Source organism: Podarcis tiliguerta (assembly GCF_965153285.1).
Source record: "Podarcis tiliguerta genome assembly, chromosome: 7".
NCBI lineage: Eukaryota > Metazoa > Chordata > Lepidosauria > Squamata > Lacertidae > Podarcis > Podarcis tiliguerta.
The window spans coordinates 25,357,796-25,372,528 of record NC_139540.1 but is presented as its reverse complement, the minus strand read 5'-3'; the positions used below and the strand labels follow the sequence as shown (position 1 = coordinate 25,372,528).

At 41.7% G+C, this 14,733-nt stretch overlaps 2 protein-coding genes across 9 annotated transcripts in view; one reads left to right on the top strand and one right to left on the bottom strand.

Moving 5' to 3' along the window:
• Positions 1–8,467, bottom strand: part of RBM12B (RNA binding motif protein 12B) — a 45,512-nt gene extending 37,045 nt beyond the window's left edge. For 2 of the 5 annotated variants that reach the window (XR_014513881.1, XR_014513882.1), the window contains exon 1: positions 5,424–8,094. Coding sequence is in view for 2 of the 5 variants with exons in the window: in XM_083451050.1 (XP_083307176.1) it covers positions 2,570–4,864 (2,295 nt within the window). In the remaining 3 variants the exon portion in view is untranslated. Of the gene's footprint in view, positions 1–1,056; positions 4,901–5,423; positions 8,095–8,122 lie in introns of those variants that run through there. The other 3 variants (XM_083451051.1, XM_083451050.1, XR_014513883.1) reach the window with 3 other exon arrangements.
• The window catches only part of TMEM67 (transmembrane protein 67), a gene marked incomplete at its 5' end in the record, with an annotated part of 32,967 nt that continues 26,649 nt past the window's right edge, over positions 8,416–14,733 (top strand). For 2 of the 4 annotated variants that reach the window (XR_014513875.1, XM_083450999.1), the window contains 5 exons: positions 8,416–8,635; positions 11,110–11,198; positions 11,313–11,406; positions 12,522–12,621; positions 14,507–14,576. Coding sequence is in view for 2 of the 4 variants with exons in the window: in XM_083450999.1 (XP_083307125.1) it covers positions 8,416–8,635; positions 11,110–11,198; positions 11,313–11,406; positions 12,522–12,621; positions 14,507–14,576 (573 nt within the window). Of the gene's footprint in view, positions 8,636–9,816; positions 10,038–11,109; positions 11,199–11,312; positions 11,407–12,521; positions 12,622–14,506; positions 14,577–14,733 lie in introns of those variants that run through there. The other 2 variants (XM_083451000.1, XR_014513876.1) reach the window with 2 other exon arrangements.

The window sequence follows — 14,733 nt, the reverse complement described above, 5'->3', positions numbered from 1 at the left end:
ACACACACACACATCTACAAAGCACTGCAGGGGTCAGTTGGATCCCAAGAGTAAGGCTTCTGCTCCAAATTGTCCTTGACCTGATGGAAAGGCTAACACTCTCATAGTTCAAACTTCCAAACGCTGCTTTCTTAGATGTAATGTAATCAAACCTAATACATGCATGAAATTGGAATCTGCATGTTAGAACTATGAGATTATAGATTATACCTGTTCCATTAGGAGCAGCCCAGTGTTACACCTAGGCATTCTGGGGGTACTGTTCCTGATAGCCCAAGGGGAATTTAGATTAACATAGCCAGAACCAATATACTTTAATAGTTTGTGTGTTAGACTACAGTTTTTAAAAAATCTCTTACTAGGTAAAAATTTAAAGGTGTCCTCTGGCCCCCAAATGCTGAATACTGTCAAAATTTGTATGTGATGGACAATTCACCAGTTTTTCAAGCATCCATCCCCATGGTGGCTTCAATGTGAAATAAGATGGGTTGTCTGAAGAAAATGGTTGTCTAAAGAAAAACAAACCAAAACAATGGCATGCAATATAAAAAAGCAAAGAAGGGAAATCTGGCCTTCTAGATGATGTTGAACTACAACCAACCCTGAACTTTAGCCATACAGGCTGAGGCTGATAGGACTTAAGAGTCCAGCCGGTTTTACAAAGTAAATGGGGATTTGCTACCAGCTAGTCAATACAACATCACAAATGGTGCTGAAATTGGCAAATATCCAAGGAGAGGAATAAACCATCGCAATAGCAATTTGCCAGAGGTTTGCCAAGCTTTTCGTACCAGTGAGCACGTTTTGAATTTTGAGAGTGTGCTGTGGGAACCAGTCACAAAATGGCTGCCATTGGGGACATGGCATAACACAAAATTAGACTAGAAACCTCATCAACCTTAGGCTTACCACAAGAAGTCAGCTATGCCCTGCTGGTCCTGATTGTGAAGATCACAATACTGAATATACACTGAAGCTGTTGCTGTCTAATAACAGGGAGCACAGCTCAATACCAAGAAAACTATACCAGCTGGCCACACCACACTCACTCTCATCTCACAGAAATCACTTATTTATTTCATAAAATTTATACACTGCTTGATTAAAAAACAAATCTCAAAGTGGTTTACAAAAATATAAAATGAGGAAATCAAGGAAAATTCACAACCATACTTTAAAACATAAAATGTTTAAATATTAAAACAAGAGGTAAATTACCTTGAGGTAATACTAAAATTACCTCAAGGTAATTTAGAAGGTACTGTACATTCTGCCACATAACTTCCTTTCTGGGAGGGCTAGAGACCTGCTTTTTTCTGAAAATGAAAGCTAAGACTCTGGGGGACACTTGCCTGGAGACACACACAAAATCCTTTGCAAATGTCAAGATTGATGACCCCTGAATTTTAATATTGAAAATGCATTATAACCTTGAAAAACTCCATCTAGTAGTGCTTCCTCAATTTTCATTGTAGGTGTGCAGTTGAAAGTAGTCTGCACTAAATATCACAAAAGACTGCAGTTTGAAGAAGACCCAAACAAAAGTGTTGTGCAGAGAGATATGGAATAGAAAATGGCCACATTTCCTTTTTTCAAAAAGATCAATCAGGAAGCTCGCTGATACCAACATCATGAGAGTTGAAGTTTGGGGATAATACAACTTCCCTTTAAACTCTTGCTTTTACATATTCATCCAAGCAGCCTTTTCATTCAACAGACCGTTTGTTCTTCCCTGGATTTTTTTTAAAAAAAAACTCTGTAAATCAGTAGTATGAGGACACCCAATTACAGTGGTACCTCGGCTTAAGAACTTAATTCGTTCCGGAGGTCCGTTCTTAACCTGAAGCACCACTTTAGCTAATGGGGCCTCCCGCTGCCGCTGCTGCGAGATTTCTGTTCTCATCCTGAAGCAAAGTTCTTAACCCGAGGTAATATTTCTGGGTTAGCGGAGTCTGCAACCTGAAACATCTGCAACCTGAAGCGTATGTAACCCGAGGTACCACTGTACCATTATTCAAAAATTTGGTAAGCCAAGTGGACATGAAAATATGCATCTTGGGTTGTTTAACCAACAGCCCTAGAACTTCAAGAGTTTCAACTATCTTCTAGTAGTACCAATATATTTCCTGTATAGCCTGTGATTTGTACAATTTATAGAGGAAGACACTGCCAAACTACAAGACTGGTTCTTAATAGGGCTGTCATACGCTAATGGGTGTAAAAAAGCAATATACAAATTAACCATCCACATATTTCATTTAGTTACATTTATTTTAAAAGAAATGCTAAGCTGAAATTAATAAAAAAAAATCAATATGCCATTGAATGTTACAGACAAGAATCCAAAACTTGCATTCAACTTATTATTTATATTCAGGAGTAACTAACAACCTATGCTTTCTAACAGATGCAACTGCACTGCATCAAACAGCTTTCATTTTAAAGCAATTAACTATTTACAAATAGATGGATGTTTTGTCATCACTTTCCAAATAACAAAAACACAAACCTAGTTTTATTCTATTAATACTGCAAACATCTTCACTTTGCCTCCTAGGCATTTTCGCATCTAGCCAAAAGTTAAACTAACTTTGCGGTTGCCAATTGGCCTGTCATTTAATTCATTAATAGCAGCCACTGCCTCATTATAATTCATCATGGCAAGAATAGCTTCACCAGAAGACATTCCATATTCATTGCGCAGAATAGAAAGAGATTCTGGTATGATTTTATAACCGTGGAAGAAATCCAGAATTTCATTAGGTGAAGCTTGAAACGGTAAATTCTTTAATTTAATCAATGTGACACGATCTGAGGCATGACTAGAATTATAGTCAGGCCTAAAATGCCCTTCTTGAAAACTACCAGGAATGCCGTCACCAGGAGGCCCTCTAAAAAGATCAGATGAGCCGATAAAATCATCAGACGGGTGTCTATAATTAGACAGGTGCTTTAAGTTCCCATGCAAAGAGGATCCTTGTGAACCACTTGGGTAAAAACTTCTTTCTTCACTTCTTTCATATGTATGGAGATTATCCTGTATCTTTTCATTTGATGTTGATGAAATATTAATACCAAACTCTTGCATTTGTTCCTCAGAAATGCATCTTAGGAGTACCTCTGTTCCCAAAAACCGCCGGCGATTTAAGCTTTCAGCTTTGCGGGCTTGTTCTTCAGTTCTGAAGTTGACCAATGCTTCCCCAAGTCCGATTCCTTTGTCATCGTAAAGCAAATAAATGTCACTGTTATCAATATTAAATCCTGCAAAGAACTTCTGTACTTCAACATTTGTCACATCAAATGGAAAGTTTCTGACATATACGCAGGTCTTCAAGCCAGAATATTCATCTCTATCACTTCTTTCATTTGCATGGTGCTGTCTTTCTGGTGGTATTTTTGCTTCAGAAGATCCAGTTAAGAACAGCAGCTTTTCTTTTGAAATGGGAAAGATGAAAATCGGCTGGCCAAGCAGTTTATCCTTGTGAAAGGTCAATACAAACTCATACACCTTCAATGTGTCACACAGCAGAATTGCATCTTTCGTCTTTGCATCACCTTCTGGCTTCAAAAATAGAATAGGACTGGCAGTCACACCTGGATGCCCAAAGAACTTTATCAAATCTTTCTTCTCAATAGTAGGTTGGAGATTTTTAATGAGTATATAATATTCTCTGTGTTGAGAACGAGACTGTGTCGTAAACCTCTGTTGTGGAGACCTTGACCGGGTGCGTGCCACAACCCTCCGTGGTGGTGACCTTGACCGGGTGCGTGCCATAACCCTCCGTGGTGGTGACCTTGACCGGGTGTGTGTCCTTACCCTCCGTGGTGACCTTGACCGGGTGCGTGTCCTTACCCTCCGTGGTGACCTTGACCGATGGTGTGCCTTAACCCTCCCTGGAGACCTGGAATGGGCACGTGACAAACCCCTCCCCACAGGAGACCTTGAATGGGTACGTGATGTAATCCTCCCTGCAGGAGACCTTGAACGAGTGCGTGCCATAACCCTCTCTGGAGACCTTGAACAGGTGCGTTTTCTTGAGGACAAATAATCTGGCTCTCTTTGTGGATGCTCTCTGCTTGAAGAAAATGTTTCCTTATTCAAATGATGACTGAAATGTTTGGTATTGTCAGGACTGCCAATCTTTCCACCAAACTTAATCCACGTTCCTTTACCAGAGGTTCGGACGATAATAAATCTTGAACCCATATACTCTCGATCACGTTGAAGCCCTTCAGTGGCATCGCTTAATGTAGCAAATTTTACCACGGCGTCTCCATTATTTTTACCATTAATTTTTCTCATGGCTATTCCCTCCACTTGCAATCCAGAGAAGAAATTGCGTACATCATCTTCTGTTGCAGAATAAGGCATACCACGTATAAATAGGTACACACTTGGAAATGGCTCTTTCTTAGGCTGATTATAGTTTGGATCCAACATATCTGTATCACTGTTTCGAGATCCATTTGAACGGAACTCATTCCCCAACGGATCCATGGAACTAAAGCTAGATTGATGCATTCCTTTATTAATGGCTGCAACTAAATTTGAAAAATTGCCAATTCCAGATGCGCCTGAGTTAATGGAACCTGCCCGTCTTCTCCTACTAATTTCTATTATAGTCTGCATTTCTGTCTTGCTGCTAAGAAAGAACTCTATACGTGAATCCTTGATAAATCCTCCAGAATAGCTCATTGCTTGTCGTGCATCTTCATCTGTTGCAAATATAATGAAAGCTTCCCCCTTTTCTCCTCCAATGATATGTACACCTCCATCAGGAATATTCAATCCTGAGAAGAAGCGGCGAATATCTGCAGAACCCGCAACAACAGGAAGCCCCTGTAAACGGATGACTACCGCCATTCTGAGCTCAGCCCACAGCAATACAGCAATAATCACCTGTGGACAAAAAGGTATATGTGATAGCAAGCCTTTAGTACACTGGGAAAGTTAAGTGCTATAAAATAAAAAAGAATTCCTTCATCTGGAATAACAAACCTATTTTAATTTGAAAGTTTATACACTACTCAATCTGAAATTCCGCACTGTTCCACCAGAATTCCCCATTTTAAAAGCAACAACATCAAACATCACTCTTCTAACAATCTATAATAAGACGTAGCAAACCTTTCACAGAATATATTCTAGACAACTGTGGTCCCATGTTCTTACCATCCAACAGCAAAAGCCAAGAAAGATCTGTGATCAAAAATGTCTCACAACTCTCTAGCAACTTACACAGAAATCTTAGATTTTCAGACATTTATGTTCTATAAGTAGAACAGCCCACCTCATAATGAATCAAATTTCAGTCATCCTTGCCCCATGATCAGGATATTGAATTGCACATCTTTTCCAGTCACAAGCCTGGGAGAAAAAACCATCATCTCAGACTAAAGAAGCATTAAGCTTTGAAGCTTACCTTTTTTTTCCCTTTAGAAGACCTGATAAAGTCTGTGAAATCAATTTAACTGTGGAAAGAAAATGAAACATTATTAATGGTCAAGAAGCAGGTTTACATACTATGCTGTGTTACTGTGGTATATTCATAATCATGGTCAACATTAGTAAGAAATCAAGGTTGGTATTCTTGTGTTAAAATTATTTCCCAGTCCAGAGAGGCACAAAAATCAAAAATAACCAATCTCAAGTGAACAACGTTTATGCCAGTGTATCCATTTAAAACAGATTGCAACAAGTGAAGAAAATAGTTTGAAATCAGTCTTCAAAAGATCCACAGACAGCTGGGTGGAAGAACCCAAACATTTCACTGCCTGTAGTTATAGAAAACTGAAGTCCCACACAAAAATAGGAGTCGGCAGTTGTTCTTAAATTCTTTTCAGAAGAGGGTGGCAAGGTGTTCGCCTGTAGTTTAATTTGTTGTTGTAAAGATGACCATATTGGAAGAAAAATCCAAAAATTAAGCAAATTCAGGAAAATATATTGCTCATGCCCATTCCAATTTCACCATGAATGCTTGTCATTCAACCACAAATCCAGAATACAATATATTCTATGATATCTCTTTAGAGCACTAAAACATCACGAAAGTTAAGGCACTCAAATATACTGACTACATTCATAAAACATTTTCATGGCGCTTTCCAAGCCAATCTTTTCACAAATTCCATAAAATACATAAATATGAAGCAACAGAAACTGGGTAGCCCAATCCTATGCAGGATTAACCGGAGGTCCAACTGAGTTCAATGAAACCTACTCAAAAATAAATGTCCGGATTATCACAACCACAATGTCAAAATAGAATATCCTCTAGCATATATAGGAACGGTGCAAGAACCCAATTCATCTATAACTGATCCACACGACCAACAAAGCAAACTATGAAATCTTATTTACTTTAAACTTGATTTCAGTAAAGTACATAGAAAAGACCTACTTTCTTTCACCACCTCTACAAAGATCATAGACCACCAATCTGGAAGTTTCTAACAAGGGCTTTTTGAGAAGTCTGAATAGTTCTCTAAAAGCACTATCAATATCATACTGAAATCAATGGCAGTATTCTAATCAATAGGGATTAATAACATCTCATTACTCAAAAGGCTAATACCAAACATTCTTCTTATATGTTGTTATTGTTGGGAAGCAAGAACAAGAACATAAGAATAGCCTACTGAATCAGGCCAGTGGCCCATCTAGTCCAGCATCCTGTTCTCACAGAGGCCAACCAGATGTCCTTGCAAGCAGGGCATCAGTGTAATAGCACTCTAACAATGCTAGAAAACCAGCTAAAACTGTTCTAAATACTCCTAGGTAACTCAAGATCTTACACCAACACCATGGATAAAATCCACCATGTTTTGGCGGTTTTTTTAAAAAAGACAACTATAAATTCTTTTTCAGTCCCAGCAGAGACCTCCAAAGCAAGTAGACAAGTCTTCATCGCAAGGCAAGCTTTTACTTCTAGAGCCCCATCCCCCAACAATAACAAAAAATGAAAAACAAATATTAACAATTTACTGTAGCAACTCTTGGTTATCAGGTGTGGACAAGGCATATAAAGATTTAGATGAGTAAATAGAATTTAGATCAAAAAACAACTAGGGAAAATGGAGAAGTTGCAAAGTGTTTTGTATATCCACAAAATAGTTATTCCAATTAAAAAAACCTGTAAGTGTACTTTACTCCTATGCAGTCCTTGCTGAGAAAGAAGCTAATACAAAACAAGAATACAGATTCCTACTAAAACAGGCACTTCTAACTCCTATCCTTAACTGTTCATGATAATGATGTTACTGGAGTACTGTAGTGTCTAGGCTATTCCTTCCCAGGGATTGGAGCACAATAGAACTCAGGGATATCCTGACAGAGCAAAAATATACTTTGTACAGAGTATGTGAAGTGCAGAGAAGGCAACTAGCATTCTTCCTTTTTCTCCACGTAAACGCTGGCTAGGAGAAATCACACCACCACAGAACATTTCTTGGGCAGCCATCAATAACCATTTGTTAAAACAAGCTGTGAATGCGGTCGGCATCTCCTTGGTCCTCCGTGGTTCTCCCATACCAGTTCATGTACATTCCAATGCACTCCCAGGGATGCCAGCGGCAGAAAGGTCCAGTGGGTTCCAAGGGATTGCTATTAACCAACCATCCGAGTACGCGTGGGAGAACAATAAATTCTGTGGCTAGGAGGACAAAAAAGAAAAACCAAAAGCCATGATGACCGTCACCGTGCATGAACTGGAATCACCAACCGGATCAGCCACTCCTAAGTCAGAGCTGTAATTGGTCCCCACGCCGGAATGATTTCCGTCCACAAAAAGAACTGTGTTCGTTTGAAGGCAGCATTATTTTGTCACCGCATCTACTACGCCGGAGTGGGGAAGACATGGGCGCGGCCTCCCCCTACAAGCAGCCACCAGGCTCGCCCCGTCACCGGCTGCCCGCGCACCATTGAATACCTTGAAGTTATCACCCACCGGGGTATCGCTCGGCCCCTTTTACCACAAGGGAGAGAAGCACAGTACGGGGCAGGAGGTGTTTCTGCAGCTTAAGAGACTCACTACCGAGAACAGCCAGGCAGCTTACCCGCGTGCCAACAAACACGCGTGTACACACATATACACACACACGACCACCCTTTAGCGCTACTAACCAGGCCCGTGTGGGGCGAATGGACCCGGAGAGCGCCCAGGCTCCGCGACTTCCCTCAACGGAGAGAAGGAAACAGCGCAAGCGCTTTGCTTTTGCTACTGCGGGAAAACTCGCCAGACCCAACGGCGCGGCCTCTTCCGTACGGCCTCGCCACGTCCGCAAGCGCGCCTCGTCGCGGCCCGCCCGGCTACACCAGCTGAAACACGCGCGGTACTCGCTCGCCTCCAGCAGCAACAGCGCTACTCTCCCCTCGCTCTGCCTCACAGAGGGAGAGGCCCAACTGCAAGGGACAAAATGGCAGCCGCCCTCGTCTCCGTCTCCCTCAGAGAACCGCCAGGACGTGCGCAGGGAGGGGGCGGAAATGGTTCTGCTGCGCACGCGCACAAAGAGTCCCCCGGAAAACGCCCGGCAACCAGTACGCATGCGTCTGTTGTTGTACGGGAAACTCGAGGGTTCACCAATCATTTTGCCTTGTCGTATCTCTTCCTGTTAGTATGGCACATGCGCAGAAGAAGTAAGTGGGGAAATCCAAGTTCTTGCGCACAGTGTTGTTTCGATGAAAAGGAATTCGAGTGTGGAAATACAGCAGCTGATTTTTTACGTGTCTTCATTTCCACCTCTAGTTCAGAAATCAATCTGTGTGCCCTTTTTGTCTCCTGCCAATTTTCGTTTAACTGTACCTAAGATAAAAACTTCGCGCAGTTTTTCCTGTCTGAAATCGAATGGAAAATAGGAGTTGGGGTTGGCTATTCCGGTTTCTTAGTGTTTGTCCAAAAAAAAATTGGTTCTATCATCACCATTGGCAGTAGCTCCTAACAGCAGTCTTATAATTAATCTGCTTTATGTGGCACCTACACAGTAATCTCAAAGCAACTTCACTACCAAATAAATGCACTTATTCCCTGGTATGAACGAAACACCCATCTTCCTTGATTTGGAATTTGCAACCCTACGCTTTAACCGAGGGGGGGGGAACCTACTGAATTTGGGACAGATTTCTTCTGCGTAGACATACTTAGTCTTTCCCCATAGAAAAACCGTTTATTGACTTGATGTAAGAGTGACCATGTAAGGGACGCGGGTGGCGCTGTGGGTTAAACCACAGAGCCTAGGGTTTGCCGATCAGAAGACTGGCGGTTGGAATCCCCGCAACGGGGTGAGCTCCCGTTGCTCGGTCTCGTTGCTCCTGCTCACCTAGCAGTTTGAAAGCACACCAGTGCAAGTAGATAAATAGGTACTGCTCCAGTGGGAATGTAAACGGCGTTTTTGTGCGCTGCTCTGGTTCGCCAGAAGCGGCTTAGTCATGCTGGCCACATGACCTGGAAGCTGTACGCTGGCTCCCTTGGCCAGTAAAGCGAGATGAGCGCCGCAACCCCAGAGTCGGCCATGACTGGACCTAATGGTCAGGGGTCCCTTTACCTTTAAGAGTGACCGCAAAACAGAAAAAAACCTGACTTGCTAAAGGCCAATTTCCCCCCTTTATATTTGTCGAGAAAATTTTAGACAGATCCGAATATACGGTCAACTAAGGCTATTGTAATCCTAACCACAGTTACTGTACCTTGGGAGCAAACCCCGTTGAATTCAGGGCACCTACTGGGGAATGGTTATGATTTGCGCACTCTGATATTTTTGGTCTGCCTGGCGTCCCGTAGCGGCCGCTCCGAGACGCGAGAGCCTATTGGCTGCGCCGCTGAGGCAGGCAGCCGCGGCCGAGGCCTCGGTAGCCATGGCGACGGCGAGGCGTTGGGTTTGCGCGGCCTTCTTCTTGCTCCCGTTCGGCGCGGAACTGTCGGGAGGCCAGGGCTTCTTCCTCCCGCTGCACCGGCCCCAGGGCTGCGGTGGGACGCAGTACTTTGACATCGCCAGCCTGAGTTGCGGGCAGTGCGGGGCCCTGCAGAGGAAAAGCTCTCGGGGTGAGGCGAGCTGGGCGAGCGCGGCGAGCGCGACTTACAGGCGAAATCCCTAGGAAGGGCCGCCTGGCGAGGAGCCAGCGCCTCGGGACGGCTCCTTCCCCCGCTTGTATCAAAGCCTCATTTATCCCCACTTCAGTCATATTCCCGAGTACGTCAGCCGACCCATTGAAATCCATGGCGTTCCCATTGATTTGAATGGGCCTGCTGCTGCGGGTATGGCTAACGTTGCGTATTGCCCTATGTCTCCCTCCCTCTAATGTTTCAGTTCAAATGCAAGTACAACGAAGAAATCGTTAAAGGCCAAGTGAAATAAACCGCAAGGGTCCAACCCCCAAAATACCCAAACATCTTATGTAGTTACAACAGAAGGCAACTGTGTATGAAGTGGGTCTATGGGGTTTTCTTCAACGTGTGAAGTAATGGGATTTATTCCAGGACAGTTGATAAAGCATTTTAGAGAAGTGATGCCTCTCTGCAGAGAAAGCTTTTTCATGAATGCCTATTTGGTCTTGGTTTTGGATACGTAAGGAGGGCCTTTCCTGCCATCTTCGCAAGAGCTAAAGAACTCTGAGCTCAAGAATTTGTTTTGAGAATCACGGCTGATTTTGCGATCCTTTGACAGAAAAATCCACGCATCATGACTCCAATCTTTCTTCACTTCATCAGTCCAATTAGGATGGGGGGAGAGTAATTTTGTTGTTGCTATTGTAAAACTATTGGGAGTACAAAAAAACCCCAAGTGATCTACCAGTAGACCCTGATATGACACCTTGCTGTAAGATATGGCTGCTTCTGTCGCTCCCTGGTATATTGTTATTTATATAGCATTGTCAGTGTGCATGGTTAGGTTGAAAGTGTGTCAGGTCCAGGGTCAGTCAGTAAGTTTCACAGCTGACAATAGGATTTGAATCCAAGTTTCCCCAAGCAGAGTCCATTACTAGCCATCAAACCACACAGAAGTGCCAGTGGAGATGGGGGCTTTTAGGATATATTTCAGAGAGGTAACCTTGATGGAGCAAATTGGATTTCAGTTTGTAGCAACTGAAATAACAAGTTATTGTGTTTGTTTCAGGTACATCATGCACTTGTCTACCAGGATTCAAGTTAGTTTCTGATAATGGTGGATCTTCTATAACTTGTGAAAAATGTCCAGAAAGCATGGTAATGTTATACTTGCAATAAAATCTAAACGGTTTTTAATGCAAACAATGTATAGATGTACTATATAGTTATAATGCAATGAGATTTAAAATATTTTAATATGTGTTTTCTTAGAGTGGAGTTACCCAAGATGGATGGGACTGCATTACTTGTCCTAAAGGCTTAACTAGTGAAGGAAAATGTAAATGCCCTGTTAATGAGATCTTGGGTAAGAATTCTATGAAGTTGTTCATTGTGTTAAAATATTTGATTTCTCCAGCAGAGGAAGCAGTACTGAATATTTTTGTGGGTTGTACCTAATATTTTAAGTCCATGAATGGAAAGAGCTTCAATTCGTGGAAAGAGAGTTCCGCACTTAAGAGAGCTGCACACCATACATTTAAAGTACATTATGTCCCCAAAAGAATCATGGGAACTGTAGTTTACCCATCACCAAGTTACAGTTCTCAGCACCCTTAACAAACTATAGTTCTCAAGATTCAGGATGCGGAAAGTCATATGCTTAAAATGTATGATGCATACACAGCCTCAGAAAGGGTCCTTCTATTCATGGGATGAAAAGATTGGATACAATACTATATGTTTGATTTCTGTCTTAAGAAAGTAATAAAAATATATTAGTCTTTTCACCCACCCAATATCAAATACTATGCTGCATTTGAGGAAGGTAGTTTTTGCAGCTATTCTACTATGGGCTTCTTAACTAAAATCAAGAGGTCAATAAGACAGAATGATAATAACAGAGACAAAAAACGAACATATAAACTTATTAACTTGCTTTATATTGTCAGATGATTTGTCTGTCTAACTTGGCATTGTCTCCTCTGACTAGCTTTACAAGACTTGAGTTAAGGTCTTTCCCTGCTACCTTAGATGCTTTAATTCAGGAGTAAGGAACAGGATCCAGTCAGTAGGCTAGATCCTGACCTCTCCCCCGCCTGTGGGTCATTTTGACAGGTTTCTATAGCATTAAGAGACCCATCCATGTGTAAAAAGCACTTCCAAGTAGCTGGTTGCATCAATCCCTTATGTCACATGGAGTTTCACTCCAGAGAGTTCCAAAACATTTTGGAATAATTTTTCAGTATCCGCCAGAGCCTATGGAAGGAAGAGCAGTCCTAGAAGGCCCCAGCGTATGTGCAGAACACTGAAAAGCCCTTTGGATCACAGTAAAGTTTTAAATTTGTGGCGTGTGCATTAGGCAACTGAATGTTCTAACTTTTTTTCTGAAACATTGCATTTGTACATGGTTATTCACATATAGATATTATATGAACCTATATGCCATTTTACTAGATGTGTTCATATTCTCTTTTTACTTAGTGGAAAGAGACACCAATGGTGCACTGTTGGCAGATGCATTATGTGTTCAATGTGATGGGAAAGGGAAGTCATTTGCTACTTCAAATGCATTAAATAACATGTAAGTATTCTTTTTGTTGAAGACTTGCTTTGGGAGAAGGGGTTGTTGATTTATTCTTTTATTCATGCACAAATATACAAAACTGGAAGTGCAGTTGATACAAATTTGCAAAAAGTTGCAGGAATACGGTTGTATGCAGTGCTTTTTTTCTAAAAAAATGTTTAGGGGTACTCTCATTTTCCTACTCATATTGAAATACTGCCCCTCAATGAGGCCAAACTTAAATTCACAAAATGTTTAGGGGAATGCGTACCCCTGCGTCCCTCCAGGGGAAAAAAAGGCTGGTTGTATGCAATATTACCCAAGTAACATTCCATGCGTGCAGTCTTACCCTCATCTCCCCATGCACCACAAAATCCATTTCACAGAGGCCACCAGCCCTTTTGGAGCAGACGTTGAAGGGGGCTGCAGGGGAGAGGAGGAGGAAGTTCTGTTGTGCAAGTAGAACGCTGCTCTGTGAGCTGAACAGCATTGCAGACAACCTACAATTTCAAACTTTCTGAAGCGCTCCCATGTTTAAAAGAAAAATGGAATCAGATCAGATACATTTTCAGCTTTATAAGTCATAGTTTAACTAAATGTCAGGTCTGTGTGGTTTGCCCTTCTTCCTCTTTCTAACATATGTTGGCTTTGGTGCTCCAGTCTTTGTCTCCTTATAGCCGTTTCCTGCAATATTTTTAGATTTAGGACCCGCCTTTAACACAAGCAGCTTCTTAGTTTTTTAACCATATATTTCCCTGCTGGTGTTACCCACTTTAGGCTGGGTTGCAATCCAGTAGTGGGTTCTTACTCATTGGTTGAAGACCAATGCTTTCAAGCATTACAGCTGAAATGGGGAACCTCAGTTTTATGTCAGGTTTCTAAAAAGGATTTAAACTTGGTTAGTGAACTGATAGAATTCAGTGTTGTGCTATGACAAATGTTCTAGCTGCACAAGCATTTTACCTATACACTATTTCAGGGGTTCTCTTGAGGGACCCCCAACCAGCCAATTTCAGAGGGCACAGTGGGAGGAGAGGGGGGAAAGTCCCAATAATGGGGAACTGGCTTGAAGATACCAGATCTGGAGCACTAGAGGAAACCAATGGAAAACTGAAGCAAGGAGGCTCAAACCCAACACTTGTTCCTAGCTTTCTATATTGTAGTTTAGGAAGCTGGCAGTGATATGTCCAAAAAGATCCATTTTCAAGAAATTACTGATAGCATGCAAAAGGAAGCTGATTCTGGAATATAAGGGCAGTAGTTTTTCTGTATAGGTGGAAGAGAAAGTTCAACTCAACATCCTCCTAAACATGTGCATCATTGAAAAAACCTCAGTATGTTTTTGCTACTTTTTCAGTGCTGAAAAATATGTGTAAACCTATAGCTGCCACTTGAAGATATTTCTATGAGGAGAACAAGACATTACAGAAAATGCTAGGTATCAGGCAAAAATAGCATTCCCACATCTATGCCACATCTCATCTGTAGCATCAGGTGAAACTCACTGAGGGAAATCAATACATCATTCTGCTAGTTTACCCAGCAGCAGCCTCCAATGCTTATGAAGCTAGCATGAGAAAATCCATAGTGTGATCATATTACATCACATAGTGAGTTTCATAAGATATTATGGGAGGAACAAGACACTGTGATATCATTTTTTGCAGCATTTTTGTCTTCCATAACTCTACTTATCTCTCACAAGCATATCTGAGTTGGATACGCTGAACTGTTAGATATGTGCACCTGATAGAACAAATGGTACAGTCTGCTTTTCACAAATGCGGCAAGTCTGTTCTCTGGTGTTGCCTATGTGATGTTATTACATTATAAAGGATTACTAAACTATAAGGTATGAAATGCCTTCAAGAAATGCCTTCACATTCTATTTTTATCTTTTTAGGTGTATAAGATGTGAACCAACATTCATCAGTGTAAACAAGTCATGTAGCTGTTCTGAGCCCAATATTTTAGTAAGTATAATAGGACATCTTTGGGAGAAGGAAAGGCTAAGGAAATAACCCCTACACAAATCTGGAGTGGAGTCCCTAAGACAGTTGGATGGTGTCTTGTATGCCTCCTTCTTGCAACTCCTGCAGCCAGGTTGGTGCCACATGCATTGCTCTGCTT